Source organism: Trachurus trachurus (assembly GCF_905171665.1).
Source record: "Trachurus trachurus genome assembly, chromosome: 3".
Taxonomy (NCBI): domain Eukaryota; kingdom Metazoa; phylum Chordata; class Actinopteri; order Carangiformes; family Carangidae; genus Trachurus; species Trachurus trachurus.
The window spans coordinates 39,834,025-39,849,097 of record NC_139893.1 but is presented as its reverse complement, the minus strand read 5'-3'; the positions used below and the strand labels follow the sequence as shown (position 1 = coordinate 39,849,097).

Below are 15,073 nucleotides of genomic sequence, written 5' to 3'. Positions count from 1 at the left end.
AGTCAAGCAGATGGAAATCCTGCTCTGCCTGGGGGGTGGTCTGTCAGCGGGGTGGCAGCTTGCTTTGTACAACAGCGCCCCAACAGGAGAGAGAGTGCAATCACACCCCGTCGCTGATATTCCGCTATTTACAACTTTTTTTTTTCTTTTTCAGCGTTCGAAGTGTTTCTCACACGCTCTCCTCATCTACCCGCATTCCACTCTCTCTAAATATTTCATACATCACTAGGGGCAGATTTAGAAGAGCCTGAGGAATAATGGCTGTCTGTCCTTCACCCCCACCCCCCCTCCACCCCCCACCCTTTTTAACCACCCACAGCTGCCAGCACAGGACAGTAAATCCTCCGCCTCACCCACTGGCCCAGCCCAGCAGCTCAGCTGTGTGCTACTATGCACCAGCAGCACAACATGCACTCCCCCTACTTAAATGAAAGGAAGGCGGCTTAAAGTGCTAAATGCTGGACGGCTAATAGTCTGTGCTTTTTCTCTGAAATGGTGGAATAAGCACCAACCAACTGTTCAGCACCAACATTCGGCCTCTGGTGCTGCTTGTTGTTCCCTGGTTGCTTCACTATTTTCTACATCTGCCTTTCTTCCCCCCCCCTTTTTTTTCTCTGAGGGGCCTTATGCGGGGTGGGGGTGTTATTTATGGCTGCTCTGTGCAAGTGGACACACACACACACACACACACACACATACACACACCCTTTCACAGGATGAAAGGGCAGTCACACTGCCTGCAAACATGATTTTACAGCCCTGGGTGGAATGAGTGGTGGAGGAGACAATGAGGACAGGGTACAAAAGGGGAAAGCCCTTAAATTTACAGGTCCCAGCAGTCAGAATGCACACCATGCAGCACACACTTTAAAAGTACACTAAATACAGAGCTCCTTTAAAGTGCCTTTATGCAGAGACACATATGCTAAAAAAGTGTAAGCAGAGACGAAACACAAATAAAGCTTCTTTTTTTCTCTCTCCACGGCTGTGTTGTTTTTAATTGGAACAGAGTAGGGTGGAGTTTCCAAATCTGATCTGTTTCAGTATCTCGTCAAAGATAGTACACAAGCGTGTGCGTACATGTGTGTGAGGGCTTGTAGCTTCGCGGGGTTAGGGCATGTTTGTACAATGCGTTTTGCGCTTTACACACTTCTCCAATTATACACTTTTCCCCTCTTGGTGATCCAGTGCATATATGTGTGTCTAAACTAAGAATAGAGACACATTAATGGCTTAACACAACATAGCAATAATGAGAAGTAACTGCCACCTTATTAACTGAGGTATCCTTATTGATTTGACTGGGACTGACACGGGGGAAAGGAAGATGCAGCAGCCGATGGTTTTGATAATAACTGAGGCATTTGCGGAGCATCTCAACCCTATCATTCAAAATGTAAATGCCAGGAAATTAAACATGTTCACGGTTGAGTTGTTGCTCTTAAAGCCTGACATTACTTGAATAGTAATTAGGGCTGCAACTACCGTCTCTAGTTATTGTCACTTAATTTGCAGACCTCTGATTAATGGACGAGAGCTGCGTGGAGTATAAAATGCCAGATAAGAGTGAAAATGACCATGACGCTCTCCAGAGCCGCGAATTACATCTTCACATTTCTTGTTCCAGCCCAATTCTATTTAGCATCAATGATTAAACAAAGGTAGCATACTCATATTGAAGAAGCTGAAATATTTACCCCCCAAAAACAATAATTGCCTAAAGATTACTTTTCTGCAGTGTCTAATCAAGCAGACAGCTGTTTCTGCTCTAGTGGTAACTAACTATATTAAAAGGATGGGACCAGTGTAGGCAGAGGAACAACTGCCGACACAAGGATGGCAAAGCAATTAAGTGTAGTTAAATGTGTTTGGCTGACAGTGGATGGGAGAGGGACTCTCCATACACATAATGATTTAATGTGGGGCAGGGTGTATTTTTCCAATTTTTACTTGGTAAAACTACAATTAATTAAAGTAATTTGGGTGTAAAAGCTGAAGTAAACAGTTTATGAGGACAAAAAGGCAGCACTGACCCGGCTGCCAATGGAGCAGCTCCACGCTCCGCCACATCAGATACTCTGAGTCAAGCCAGAGCCCTCGTAACACTATGGTTAAGGCTGGGTTTCACTTTAAGTGTCGATGCGGAACATAAACAGGAGATCATAGAGAGCTGCAACGCACTCGTAATCAGAGGCTTCGTTCCACAGTCTACATCTTCTCAAGCGGTGAGACAAAGCCAGCCTTTTTGCTGTGAATGTAAATGCCTGAAGCCGATGTGAAGTGTGTGTGTGTGTTACAGCGCTGAGGGTGGTGGAAGCTGACTGTTGCAGTGATCATGTCTGTGAATGTGTGTTGCATTGGTCCACCTTCCTGTGGTGAATACTGCCCCTAGTGGGGAACATTGTGAGCTGGCAGGGGGCTGCTGGTGAAAAGGTGAAGTCTGACCTCTGCTGGTAAGAGGTGATAACAGCACAACATGCATTTCCATCTGACTGAGGTATATGATTTATCATTTCCTATACATACAAGACAGAAAGTGTAATAAAGGTATAAGCAAATGTTATTGGGAATAAAAATGAGTGTTCCTGTCTGAACAGTCTGAGTCATTAAATCACTACACACTAAAAGGAGGTCTGTGTGTTCATCTGGATGTCTCTCTAACGTTGCTGGAAAAACTGAAACTAAATTGTAACTCCAAGTACATGATGAGACAAAAATCTGTTGTTCACTTTTGTATCCCCGCAGGGCTTTTTGTGTTTTTTTCTTTGTACTACTGAAATTACACCTCAATTTAGTCACCATCTGAAAAAGAATGGAAACGAAACCAAGACAACGAGGAGGAGGAGGAGGAGGAGGATGGAAAGTGCCGGGCCTGTAAGTCGGCATAAAACAGCAGTAACAGCAGAAGCACACATTTTCACCTCTTTTGTTGCATTTACCTCAACAATTACCTTTCACTCAGACAACAGAAACTAAAAACAAATCATAAAAGAACAAAACTGGCCAAGAGCGTAGCAATACTGGGGAAAACAAGATGCACACTGGATCATAAATCACTGCACATTCTGTATTCATCACTAGTATTACCATATCTGCATTACTGTGTGGAAGTTTGGGTTAACACGTACAAAAGCAACTTAGAACCATTATTCAGACTACAAAAAAGAGCAATCAGCATAGTACACAATGTGGGATATAGGGAGCACACGAAATTCATTCAAATTCATTGAAATTCTGGGATCTAGTCAAATTTAAAACTGCACAAATGATGGCAATATTAGAAAATTTAAAGGAAAAGTTAATAAAAAAAAAAACCCATTGTGTTCATTCAAAAAGGAAAAGTATGTGTATTTCAGTTGTTGGAGTGGATCTATGGAGTGGGTTGGATGATGGGTGAAGCAAAGCACTGATATAAATCTTGGGGAGTTATATAGTTGAGGAGGAGTTGTGTAAAGGATGATTTTGTTTGTTTGACTATTCATTATTATAATATTTATTGTATAATTACGGTAATAATTATATAATTATCATTAATTATTATTAATATCCACTGGGTGGATATTAGGATTGTAAATAATTTGATGAATGTGTATATATTTAATTTGGGTTGTAAATAAATTGGGGATAGTATGGGTATGTATGTTTATATTTGGTTGTAAACTGATTTATAAAGCTGTTTAATAGATAAGCAAGAAAGGGGTAGGGTCATATAAGTTTGACTTCTACCTGCTCCTTTTCGGACACTGTTCTTTTTGTTTGTATCGAAATAAATAAATTCATTCATTCATTCATTCCAAAGCCTGAGAGCCTTTTTAAAACAATCAAGTCACATCTTCATTCCAGTCTCTGTCCATCGAACACTGCTGCTGTATTTTCATCATCACCACGTCCTGATTCCAGACCTGACTTGCCAACCATATCTCTGATTTGTTCACTGAAGTGGTTTGAGTTTTTAAAATGAGATTTAGCACCAGTGTAAAACTTTAGTATCAATCCTGCCGAGTTATAATGTTTTACTGACCTGTTCTCTGAACTGTTCTTGGGACAGGCAGTCAGTCATGTTGACGCAGCCCAACAGGCAGCCAGTGGGATAGTCTTTAGGGAACCGTGGCTCTGCACACAAAAAAGAAGAGGAGGACAACTCAAAGATCCAGCAACCAACAAGACAAAAACAGAAACAATCTTATTTAATGCTGTGCACTTCAATCAAAGCAGCTACAATCAATCACTTCCAGTAAACACTGCAGTATGTGTACCTGCTTTATAGATGTGGCGGTACATAACCTCCACCTCAGCTATCTCCTGAGGACTGGGCTTCTTGGCTGCAGCAGCGATCCACAGACGGCCTCGGTGCGATGTGTACCAGGTTCGCCCCTCTACCCTACACACACACACACACACAAAATGCACTGTTACCACCGAGTGTTGCCCTTGTGTTCCTTCACAAAGCTCAGTGGGCCTTATTCACGTTCATGTTCTTTAAGTGATAGTTCAACATTTTGCCAAATTGGCTCATTGTCATAATCCCTATAGTTTTAGGAGTAGGTTCGTTAGCCGTGGACAGACTTGTTTTCAAGGTAAATTCATGCAAATCCACTGATCTGCGTTCCTGTCAGGGGCAGTTTTTCATCAAGCAGTCTCTGTATTTACCTCGAAAACAACTCTGTCTGGTAACGTTGTGTTATTATCTCATAGTGTGGTGAATGTGCAGGTCACAACTTGTCCACCAGAGCGTTGTGGAGTTGTTGGATTGTGTATTTGATGAGTTTGATGAGGGAAACCAAGAAATCCCATGAGCCTCCGTAGCGTAGCTCTGAGCAGCTCACGGCTCTGCTCCACCGTTCTAAAAACAGCTTGCACTGACAATTTAAGGTAATGAACCTACTGCTATGACTATAGGGATTATGGCAATGGGCCAATTTGCCAAAATGTTGAACTATCCCTTTAAGAACAAATTTGTCTTCAGTCCCACTTGCGCAGTTTTTACAAAGATTGTGGCATTCACAAATGTTTTCTTATGCAGGATTTGTTCTTAACCTCTTCTGTTCTGCAGTTGTTTAATATTATATGATTTGAATTAGAATCATTTTCTTATCATTTATGATGCTTTTATAATTATTTTACAAATAATTGTGGTCTCTTAAAAACACTATAGACACTTAATTCACATCAATTATGTTTATTGGGAACCACACCAGCCAATAGCATATGACTGATAATATGATGATCTTTATGATGTCACACCTGAGAGGTTGGTCTCTCTGATAATGACTCAGTCTGTCCTCTGCTTCTCTCTTCTTGTTCAATACTTTCTTTAACCACTGATTTGAGATCAAACCATTTCTTCTTTACTTGGTCAGTTGTGCGCTCTTCTTCAGATGCAACATACGGTGGACAACAACAGCATCCCATGCATCTTTATTTTCTGTTACTTTGCATCCACTGCTGACGCTACTAAAAATAAATATAAATAAGGAGGAGTGTTTTTTTGTTTCGTTTCCTGCAGCAGTTCTTTTTATGCTTTGAGTCCGGCACTCCTCCTTTAGATTTTCGTTTGAGCATTTTAACTTTATTCCTCACTTCACCTTCTCTGCTCAACAGAAACCACAGAAAGGTTTCTGTTTGCACATGGCCCTGCAGTCTCGTGCCCTTTTACGGGGTTTGAAGGGGCGTTTACCTATACTAATCCTATAGGAACACGTTCATCAATCTGACGTAGAGTTTTCCTAAGAAATTTCTTCAGAAAGACTTAAGAAAGAATTAAAGAAAATGCTTGAGTGAATGAGGCCCATTGTGAAGTGTGTTTCCTCCTCTTACCTCTTGATGCCTTTGACCAGCAGCGAGGCCCATGGCTGGTGCATGCTGAGGCACCAGCCTCCATCAGACATCTCCTGCAGCTCTTTGTCTTGGAGGCGCAGCCTGCTCCGCTCTTCTCCTCCCTTGTCCAGAGCCACATTCTTCCGCTGCTCTGTGTTCCTCTTGTAGCTTTCGCCACCGCCGACGTTCACAAACTACAAAGTGTATACATCGTCATCGTCAACATTGGTAGAATCTGCATGGATACCATCTGCACAAACAGCTGCCAGCCAATGCAGTCAGTATCAGTGTCATTTCAAGTTATTTCTACTGTTTTGTTGATTTTATCTTATTTTTCTAATATAGAAAAAAAGAAAAAAAATCTTTCTTATTCATCTACTAAACAAAATACTACACACAAAGGATACAGTTAACAAGCAGATGTAGGCTACATAAAGGGAACCCCAAAGAAGCAAAAACTGCTTGCAGATAGGGGACCCAAGTAACAGGAAGCATCACCCACACCCAACATACATTCTCTTTATGTCTACTGCTTGTAATGGTCTAATCTGAACTCTACATGCAGTGTTGAAAATGTACCACTAGGTGGCAGCCTTGGCCTACTGAAAGCAGTGGCCTACCTCTGGGGCAGACTGCATGATGTTGGGGTTGACCAGCTGCCCGAGGGTCTGCCTTCCGCCTTGTTTTTTAGAATACATCGATGATGTTGACGTAGTGTCACTGTTCATCGCCTTGAGGGTCTCGTCCAACCTGTGAATCATTGCAAACCAATTTGAAACATGCACAACCTGTAAATTTGCTGTTCTTTTTTTTTCCTTCTTCTTTTTTAAAATACACTGCCTGTCCAAAAAAAAAGTTACCACCTGGATTTAACTAAGATGATAGGTAAGAGCCTCCCATTGGATAATTACTGTATGGATGATTATGTTTCAGTTGGCCTAACCCTAACTGATGGAGTCAGTAGCTTCTCATTTCTTAAAGCAGATATCAGCTTCACGGCCGTTTCGGCTAATGCTGCGTTCAAGGCAGGCTTTTGAAACCGTAAGTTACAGCTTCAAGTCACAACTACGACTTGGTAGCGTTCCAGGTAACCCGTAGCTCGTGTTTTTACCATCCTGTTGTCTGTGAAAGTTCCCTATAACGGCCACTCGTAACTTCCGACCCGTGAACTCGTACCAGATCGAACTGGTATGACTTCACAGGAAGGAAAAACACAAAGTACGAGTTTCTTTGAACGCACCATGAGTTAGCAGCCCCCGCCCTTGTCAGGCATCAATTGGTCCTCGTGCTACGTCACCACATTCACGCGCATCCCTTGGCTGCACACACAGCCCTTCATGCCGTTCTCTCTCCTCATTGGATAACACTTGTATCCCACAAGGAAAATTTTCTCCTCGGGTTACAGCAGAGCAGAGTGACGGAGAGACTCGTGTTTAGGCTGAAATACTTCATGTAAGTGATTGCTGACGGAAAATAGGACTATTTAGGACTTATATTAACAAAAACATTCCACTGATATCTGCTTTAAACAACTATGTTGTTGTTCCAGTCACCTGGAGAAAGCTGGTGCAATTTTATTTTTTGATTTCTCGAATGCTTTTAATACTATTCAGCCGCACATTTTCGGCTGAATAGGAGAATTCGGCCGATAGTCGAACCTCGGATTCAGGAGGAACAATGCGGTTTTCGTCCTGGCCGTGGAACGCTGGACCAGCTCTACACCCTCCGCAGGGTGCTCGAGGGTGCATGGGAGTTTGCCCAACCAGTCCACATGTGTTTTGTGGACTTGGAGAAGGCTTTCGACCGTGTCCCACGTGACATCCTGTGGGAGGTGCTCCGAGAGTATGGGGTCGGAGGCCCTCTGCTGAGGGCTGTACGGTCCCTGTATGACCGGAGCAGGAGCTTGGTTCGCATTGCCGGCAGTAAGTCAGACCTGTTCCCGGTGCGTGTTGGACTCCGGCAGGGCTGCCCTTTGTCACCGGTTCTGTTCATTATTTATATGGACAGAATTTCTAGGCGCAGCCAAGTGCCGGAGGGGGTACGGTTCGGGAGCCACTTGATTTCATCTCTGCTTTTTGCAGATGATGTGGTCTTGTTGGCTCCCTCGAGCCAGGACCTTCAGCATGCACTGGGGCGGTTTGCAGCCGAGTGTGAAGCAGCTGGGATGAGAATCAGCACCTCTAAGTCCGAGGCCATGGTTCTCGACCGGAAAAAGGTGGCTTGCACCCTCCAGGTCGGGGGAGAGTTCCTGCCTCAGGTGGAGGAGTTTAAGTATCTTGGGGTCCTGTTCACGAGTGAGGGGAGAACGGAGCGCGAGATCGACAGGCGGATCGGTGCGGCGGCAGCAGTAATGCGGTCATTGTATCGGTCCGTCGTGGTGAAGAAGGAGCTGAGCCGAAAGGCAAAGCTCTCGATTTACCGGTCGATCTACGTTCCCACCCTCACCTATGGTCATGAACTCTGGGTCATGACCGAAAGAACGAGATCCCGAATACAAGCGGCCGAAATGAGTTTCCTCCGCAGGGTGGCGGGGCGCTCCCTTAGAGATAGGGTGAGGAGCTCTGTCACCCGGGAGGAGCTCGGAGTAGAGCCGCTGCTCCTCCACATCGAGAGGAGCCAGCTGAGGTGGCTCGGGCACCTGTATAGGATGCCCCCTGGACGCCTCCCTCGTGAGGTGTTCCGGGCATGTCCCACCGGGAGGAGGCCCCGCGGAAGACCCAGGACACGCTGGAGTGACTACGTCACTCGGCTGGCCTGGGAACGCCTTGGGGTCCCCCCGGAAGAGCTGGAGGAAGTGTCCGGGGAGAGGGAAGTCTGGGGATCCCTGCTCCGACTGCTGCCCCCGCGACCCGACTCCGGATCAAGCGGATGAAAATGGATGGATGGATGGAGCCGCACATTTTAGTTAAGAAATTACTTGATTGGAATATAAATAGCTGTACTGCCCAGTGGGTTATGGACTACCTCACTTGTAGACCCCAGTTTGTGAAAATGGGTAACGAGGTATCTAAAACTATTTTAACAAACACAGGGGCACCACAAGGTACTGTTTTGTCTCCATTTTTATTTACTTTGTACACATCAGACTGTAGATCAAGCTTGTTGTCTGACTGTCATCTACAAATTTTTTCTGATGACTCTGCACTTGTAGGTTACATCACTGGAGACAAGCACACATCCTACTTAAGAGAAATAGACAGCTTCGTCAAATGGTGTGATGATAACCACCTCATTTTAAACTTAAACAAGACAAAAGAACTTGTAACTGATTTTAGAAGGAAAAAGACACCAGTCACTCCGGTAGTTATCAAGGATGTGGCTATTGAGGTTGTCCCCCACTACAGGTATCTTGGCATCCGTGTGGATAATAAGCTGGACTGGAAAGAGAACACCTGTGCTATTTTCACAAAGGCCCAGTCCAGGCTGTTTTTCCTCAGGAAGCTAAGATCATTTGATGTTAGCAGGCCACTCTTGAATGTGTTTTTTCATAGTATTTTAGCTAGTGTGCTTTTTTATGCTGTTGTCTGCTGGGGGTGGGGGTTGAAGTCTGAGGACAGACACAGGATTAACAAAGTGATTAAAAAAGCAGGTTCTATCATTGGTTTGCCTCCTGACTCCTTAGAGGTGGTCATGGAGAAGAGGGTGGGGAGGAAACTCTGGTGCATTCTGCACAATAAGGACCACCCACTCTATGTTTTCTTCCATGAACTGAAGAGTTCTTTTAGCAACAGACTGGTGATGCCGAGATGTTCCTCAGAAAGATTCAGGAGGTCTTTTGTACCTGGTGCAGTGAAGTTTTTTAATGAACATTGTTGTTAATTATTGTCGTTTTCTGTTGTGTGCTATGCTGAGTAATGCATTGCATTGCACTTATTGTACTGCCTGAGTTGTCAATGCTTGTCATGTTGTAGTATTGTGTGTTGGATGTTGTGCGTACAGAGTGACAATCAATTTCCCTTCAGAGGGATTAATAAAGTAAACCAACCATGTTGGAAGACACAGACATCCTGTGGTCATGGAAAAGAGGTCAGTCTGTTTCAGAAAGGTCAAATTATTGGCATCAAGCAAATATAACATATCTCGTTATCAAATTGTAAAAAAAACAAACCAAGATTGTTGTGACATTGCAGAAGCTTTTTGAAACGATGCCACAGTGAATGTGTGATGTAATCAAAGCTAAAGGCGGTCCAACTAAATATTAGAGTGTGTGACTTTTTTTTTGGAGATGAGCAGTGTATGTACACTGGTGAAACATGGAAGGGGCGACTCAGGTGTGAGGCCAATGTGTGTGGGGATCATGAATGAAAAGGAATTGGGAATATTTGCTTTGCAAGTGGATTTATGGTGTGAGCTCCTAAATTTTCTGCTTGCACTCCCGAAATTTTAAGTTAGGGGCCACTGAGCTCCTAGTAAAAAAATGTAGTCTGGAGCCCAGGAAGGAGAATGTGTTCATCTTATCTTCTCTGACAGACTTGATTCAGATAGCATCTTACTTCTTGTGGTACTCGTTGAGGTTGTTTCCCTCCTCGATCACTTGTCTGCCAGCAAAGTCCAGCGTGATCTTTCTGTCCTTACGAGAGGCGTGTCGAAGTTCTCGAAGCTCCTCCTCCTTCTTCTTCAGCTTTTCTCGCTCGCCAGGTGACAGCCACTGGTTGGATTCGGTGGCAAAGTAATCCGACTCATCATCCAGGACTTGTGTTCTCCTGACACTGCAGTTGACAGGGACAGTAAAGAGGAAACGTTATCATATAAATTCATAGTTGTCTTCCCTTAATCCAAATTTTTAAGCAATAAACCTGGCTCTTTTCTTGACTGTGTGACTGTGTGATACCTGTTCCTGTCATATTCCAGCAGTTTGTCTTTGTGCTGGACAGCCTTCTCCAAACCAGCCTTCATCTTGGCCTCATGGTGTGGGAGATAATCTCTGTCCTCACAGTCTGTCCCCATCATCAAGACAAATTTATTGCATCAATCAGCATCATTATTTCATAGATTTTTGCTGTAATTAATTCTTGATAGTTTTGACTCTCACCTCCCATAAGCTTCTTTCTTAGCTTCTGGCTCTTGTTGGAGTCTCGTTGCAGGATCTCCTGCTCCTCTCTTGTGCAGACCTGAATCAGAAAACAAAGGTTTTCACACTCAGAATCCCAAGCAGATGTAGAAATAAGAAAATAAAAAGAACATCACCATTCAAAACGCTTACGTACCAGCTTTCCACAGAACAGGCAGGGCCCGGAGCCCTCTTGCTCACACACTATGCGACCACAGGCGAGGCAGTTGTTGATAAGTTTGTGTTTTTGAGCAAGGCACTCACAGGCATATCGACCAGGGAGTAGGACAGCAAGCTTGTCCTGTCCCTCTTTGGCATAGAGACTGATAAACTTACTCTTCTTCTTTGTTGAGGAGCCACTATTGTTTTCTTGGGCCTGACAAATAAAGCGAGGAAAAACAGTGATGATAATTAAACAGATAAGTTAAACAAATGAGCACAACAATGAAAAATAAAAAGTATCGTCTGAACTTGTGTCGTTCCTGAACTATTAGAGTTACTTTCATAAAGTAGGTGATGAGAGAAATGTTAAAGGGATAGTTCAACAGGTCACAACTTGTCCACGAGAGAGTTTTGGAGTTTTGGAGATTTGAGTTGGATTGTGTATTTGATGAGTTTGATGAGGGACAGGGGACCTGTACCATTAACCTCCATTGTGTTCACTGAGCAGCTCACGTCTCTGCCCTGCTGATCTCAAAACAACATGCACTGATAATTAAAGGTAATGATCCTACTGCTATGACTATAGGGATTATAGCAAATAGGCAAATTTGCCAAAATGTTGAACTATCCCTTTAAAGTTAATGACTACTCACCCTCATTAAATCAATCGGGGTCTTGACCACCTCTGGCTCCGGTTCTGTTTGGCTCACAGTCAGAACCTCCTGTTTGTTACGGCCTTTGCGTTTAGCCTTCTTCTGGGTGTCTTTAGTCAGGTCTTGTGCATCTAAAAAAAGAAAACAAATCACATTAGCAAATGAAGTTGATATCTCAGTTTAATACCTCTCCATTCACAAGACATCTAATCATTTGGATTTATAGGTATTTATATTAATGAGTTACAGTAGGCTCAAATACTTTGAATAAGAGTTTCATTTTAGCATTTCTTATGGCTGGGAAGTTTTTCATGTGAACTGTAAATGAAGATTTAATGGCAGACATCGGGCATCAATGCTTTACCTGCTAGCGGAGGGGATTCTTTGAGGAGGAAAAGACTTGCAGTGTCTGTGGTGTGTCTCTGAGTCATCCTCCATCGGCTGAGGAGCTCGTCAATAAACTGCCTCTTTGTCCCGTCCGTGCCCTGCAGGAGGTCTCCCATGTACTCCTCAATCTCCTCTGCTGTCTCTATGGACAGAATGTATCTAGACAGCAGAGAGACACAAGAGTCGTTTAACCCAGTGATGTTTCTTTATCAAAGAGGGTGCTGAATGGAAAATGACTTTTCTAATATGTTCTTTATATCTGTGTCTTGTTCTTGTCAGTGCAGGACTTGAGTATTTTCATAGTGTGATATTAATAGGGGGTAGCCGGGGATGATTGTAACATTTTTTGTTCATGGTAGAGTTATCAAATTATGACACAGAGTCCCCTCATTTGTCCACTGCAAATAGCAATGCCTTAAACTTCTCAAACTATATCACATAATTCATTATTTAAGGTCAGATGCAAAGAGTGCCACTGTTACAAGTTACAACCTGCCCCACTAGCAGGGTACCCCATCCTGGGGTAAATTGTAACAGTGAGATTTAAAACTAAAAACGCCACAAAATATGCATCTATGTAAGTTTATTCTATGTTTGCATGTTCCAACACTAAAGCATCTTCCTATAGTTCAGTATGGGCACAAATAACTCATCACTGACGGCTAAATGAAGAACAGTGTCAGTGGTGTGGATCCTAACATTAGACAGCTGTCTTAAAGGATATGATAATACCGATGAATGGTGAACATGTATGAATGGAAACCCTGAGCAGGAGGTCAGAATCAGCTCATAATCCATGTAAAATTCTAGGAAAGATGGTTCATACTTAATAAAACAACAGAGGTAAAAGGTGTGACAACCATCCCCACCCGGTCAAGTCAATGTTTGACTACCTGTACCAGCACAGTGGTTTGAAATAAACATCAACGAAATGACTCATATTTTACCTAAGAACCTGCTCTTTCAGTTACTTAATTCAAACTTCAACGGTATCTGTACTAATCAGCATTAGGCTTGGTCCAAAATATTAGTTTCTTCCCTAAAAAAGTGTTTTTTGGCTGTAAAACCTTACACACATATTCACACAGCCATGCAAATTCAGATGACAGGTCAGAGAGGCAGTGGATACACATGGTATTGATCACATAACTCTAATGTTATCCCCTGTTGGTGAAAGTGATGCTGTAACAACCATCCCTGGTCTCCTCACTTCTTCCAGCACCTCGAAATGAGGCATTCACTGTTTCAAGAGTTGGAGAATAAATGAAGAGTTAATTTGCAAAAGCAGATAACTTCGTTTCTTAAAAAAATATTTGAAAATGTTTAATTATTATTTACACCAGGTGATATCAGTCAAACCAACAAGTTGAGTGGCTTTGACCAAGGAGATGAGATGTACAAAAACAGATATAACTCAAAAAAAATAAAGCTTTATTGAAAACAACACTATGTAAAGAATAATTCAAAAGCATCAGCTCATTTTTTTTCAAAATGGCACTTATCTGATTTTGCAAATGAACTCTTCAAATATGTCACACAGCTGTCAGACTGTGTAGCTACCTTCAGCTACATCAGCTTCAATATCGAATGTATGTATGTACTATAAGAGGAAATCAATAAATTGGTCACACGTATCCTACGTCACATTGGTTGATACGCAGGTATATTATTCAAACAAACGCACATCCATTACATCACAGTACAGCAGCAGCAGGTTAGCTCCTGGGGTTAGCTTGTTTAGTGTAGCGGCTGAGCTGTCACATTAAACAGGAGCTAACATGTAACATTAACATTAACATTAACATTAACATTAACATTAACATTAACATGTCTTACTGGACGATGTCTTCACACGCCTCCAGCCCGAACTTGTGGTGCAGCTGCTCCACACACCAGCGCAGCAAAGCGTCAGACATGTTACCGGCTAGAAGACTTCAAACTCCGAGCTCAGACCAAAACTCACACTGTTGTTGCATCAACGCGTTTCCAGTCGGCGACATTACGGCGTCGCACACAAATACGTGGCAGCACAATATCCCTTCCGGAGAAACACTCTGCTATCGATAAAAGGTTCCTCCGGATTTATACGACGGTACAAAGTCAAGAATAAATAAATAAAAACAACGACTCGTTATTTCGTCTGCAATCACACCCCCCCCCCCCCGTATTATTACACAGTTGTATCCGACATTCAACTATTGATGACACTGCACTATGTTCTCCGTGTCAAATTCAGTCTCTAGGTGGCGCTGTTGTTGTGTGAAACCATGGTGAAACCTCTACGTGTGAAACCGAACCACAGTTCCAATCAACTGCCTCCAATGAATTTAGTTTGTATAGCACGACATCGTTGGCATATTAAAGGGACAACGAGGAGTTTTGGAAAAGCGAAGCGTTTTCACACTACATTTATGAGCCTCCGCGCGCACCGTACATTTCTTTGACCGGGCGCAAGACGGACTCATGTTTTCATTCATCAATAATTAAAGTCAGAGGTTCAAAGAGGTTCACATACCACCGTAGCTCCGACCATAAACGGCGATGCGGCTGCGTTATTCTCATGATTCGCAACGAAGGAAACGCTGGTCGGCTCGACCAGCACTTCCGCCACCACTAATAATAACAAAATAACGATAGAGACAGAACGATATATTTATCGAAAATGGGCCCATTAACAAGTGTGGGTAGCGGAGATTCATCCACATTAACGTGAGACTTTTTTATAACCGAATAGAAACTCCTCGTTGTCCCTTTAAATGGCATTATCAAGAGATAATGCTTAAAATTTATGAGGGAAAGGGTAATAGGCCTAATTTAATCAGTGATGCTTTCAAATGATCTGTGAAGGTTGTCATAACATCTCACCGACCTTTCAGTGGGCTTTATGCACAGCTCCACTACTTCCTGAAATAAGCCAGCCCCTTTATTTCCTGTCTTACATTATTGGACCAATTGATTAATCCAGGTGTGTCTGACCTCACAACAATGGTCAGACACACCTGGA

The 15,073-nt window shown here is 43.1% G+C and overlaps 1 protein-coding gene across 1 annotated transcript in view; it reads right to left on the bottom strand.

Moving 5' to 3' along the window:
• Positions 1–14,079, bottom strand: part of trip4 (thyroid hormone receptor interactor 4) — a 100,098-nt gene extending 86,019 nt beyond the window's left edge. The window contains exons 1-11 of the mRNA XM_083969375.1: positions 13,906–14,079; positions 12,047–12,228; positions 11,683–11,813; positions 11,025–11,243; positions 10,850–10,928; positions 10,649–10,754; positions 10,311–10,526; positions 6,438–6,567; positions 5,818–6,011; positions 4,257–4,381; positions 4,022–4,113 (exon numbers count right to left, since the gene is read on the bottom strand). Of these exons, the coding sequence (XP_083825501.1) occupies positions 4,022–4,113; positions 4,257–4,381; positions 5,818–6,011; positions 6,438–6,567; positions 10,311–10,526; positions 10,649–10,754; positions 10,850–10,928; positions 11,025–11,243; positions 11,683–11,813; positions 12,047–12,228; positions 13,906–13,985 (1,554 nt within the window). The 5' untranslated portion in view covers positions 13,986–14,079. The remainder of the gene's footprint in view (positions 1–4,021; positions 4,114–4,256; positions 4,382–5,817; positions 6,012–6,437; positions 6,568–10,310; positions 10,527–10,648; positions 10,755–10,849; positions 10,929–11,024; positions 11,244–11,682; positions 11,814–12,046; positions 12,229–13,905) is intronic.
• Between the last annotated feature and the right edge of the window lie 994 nt (positions 14,080–15,073).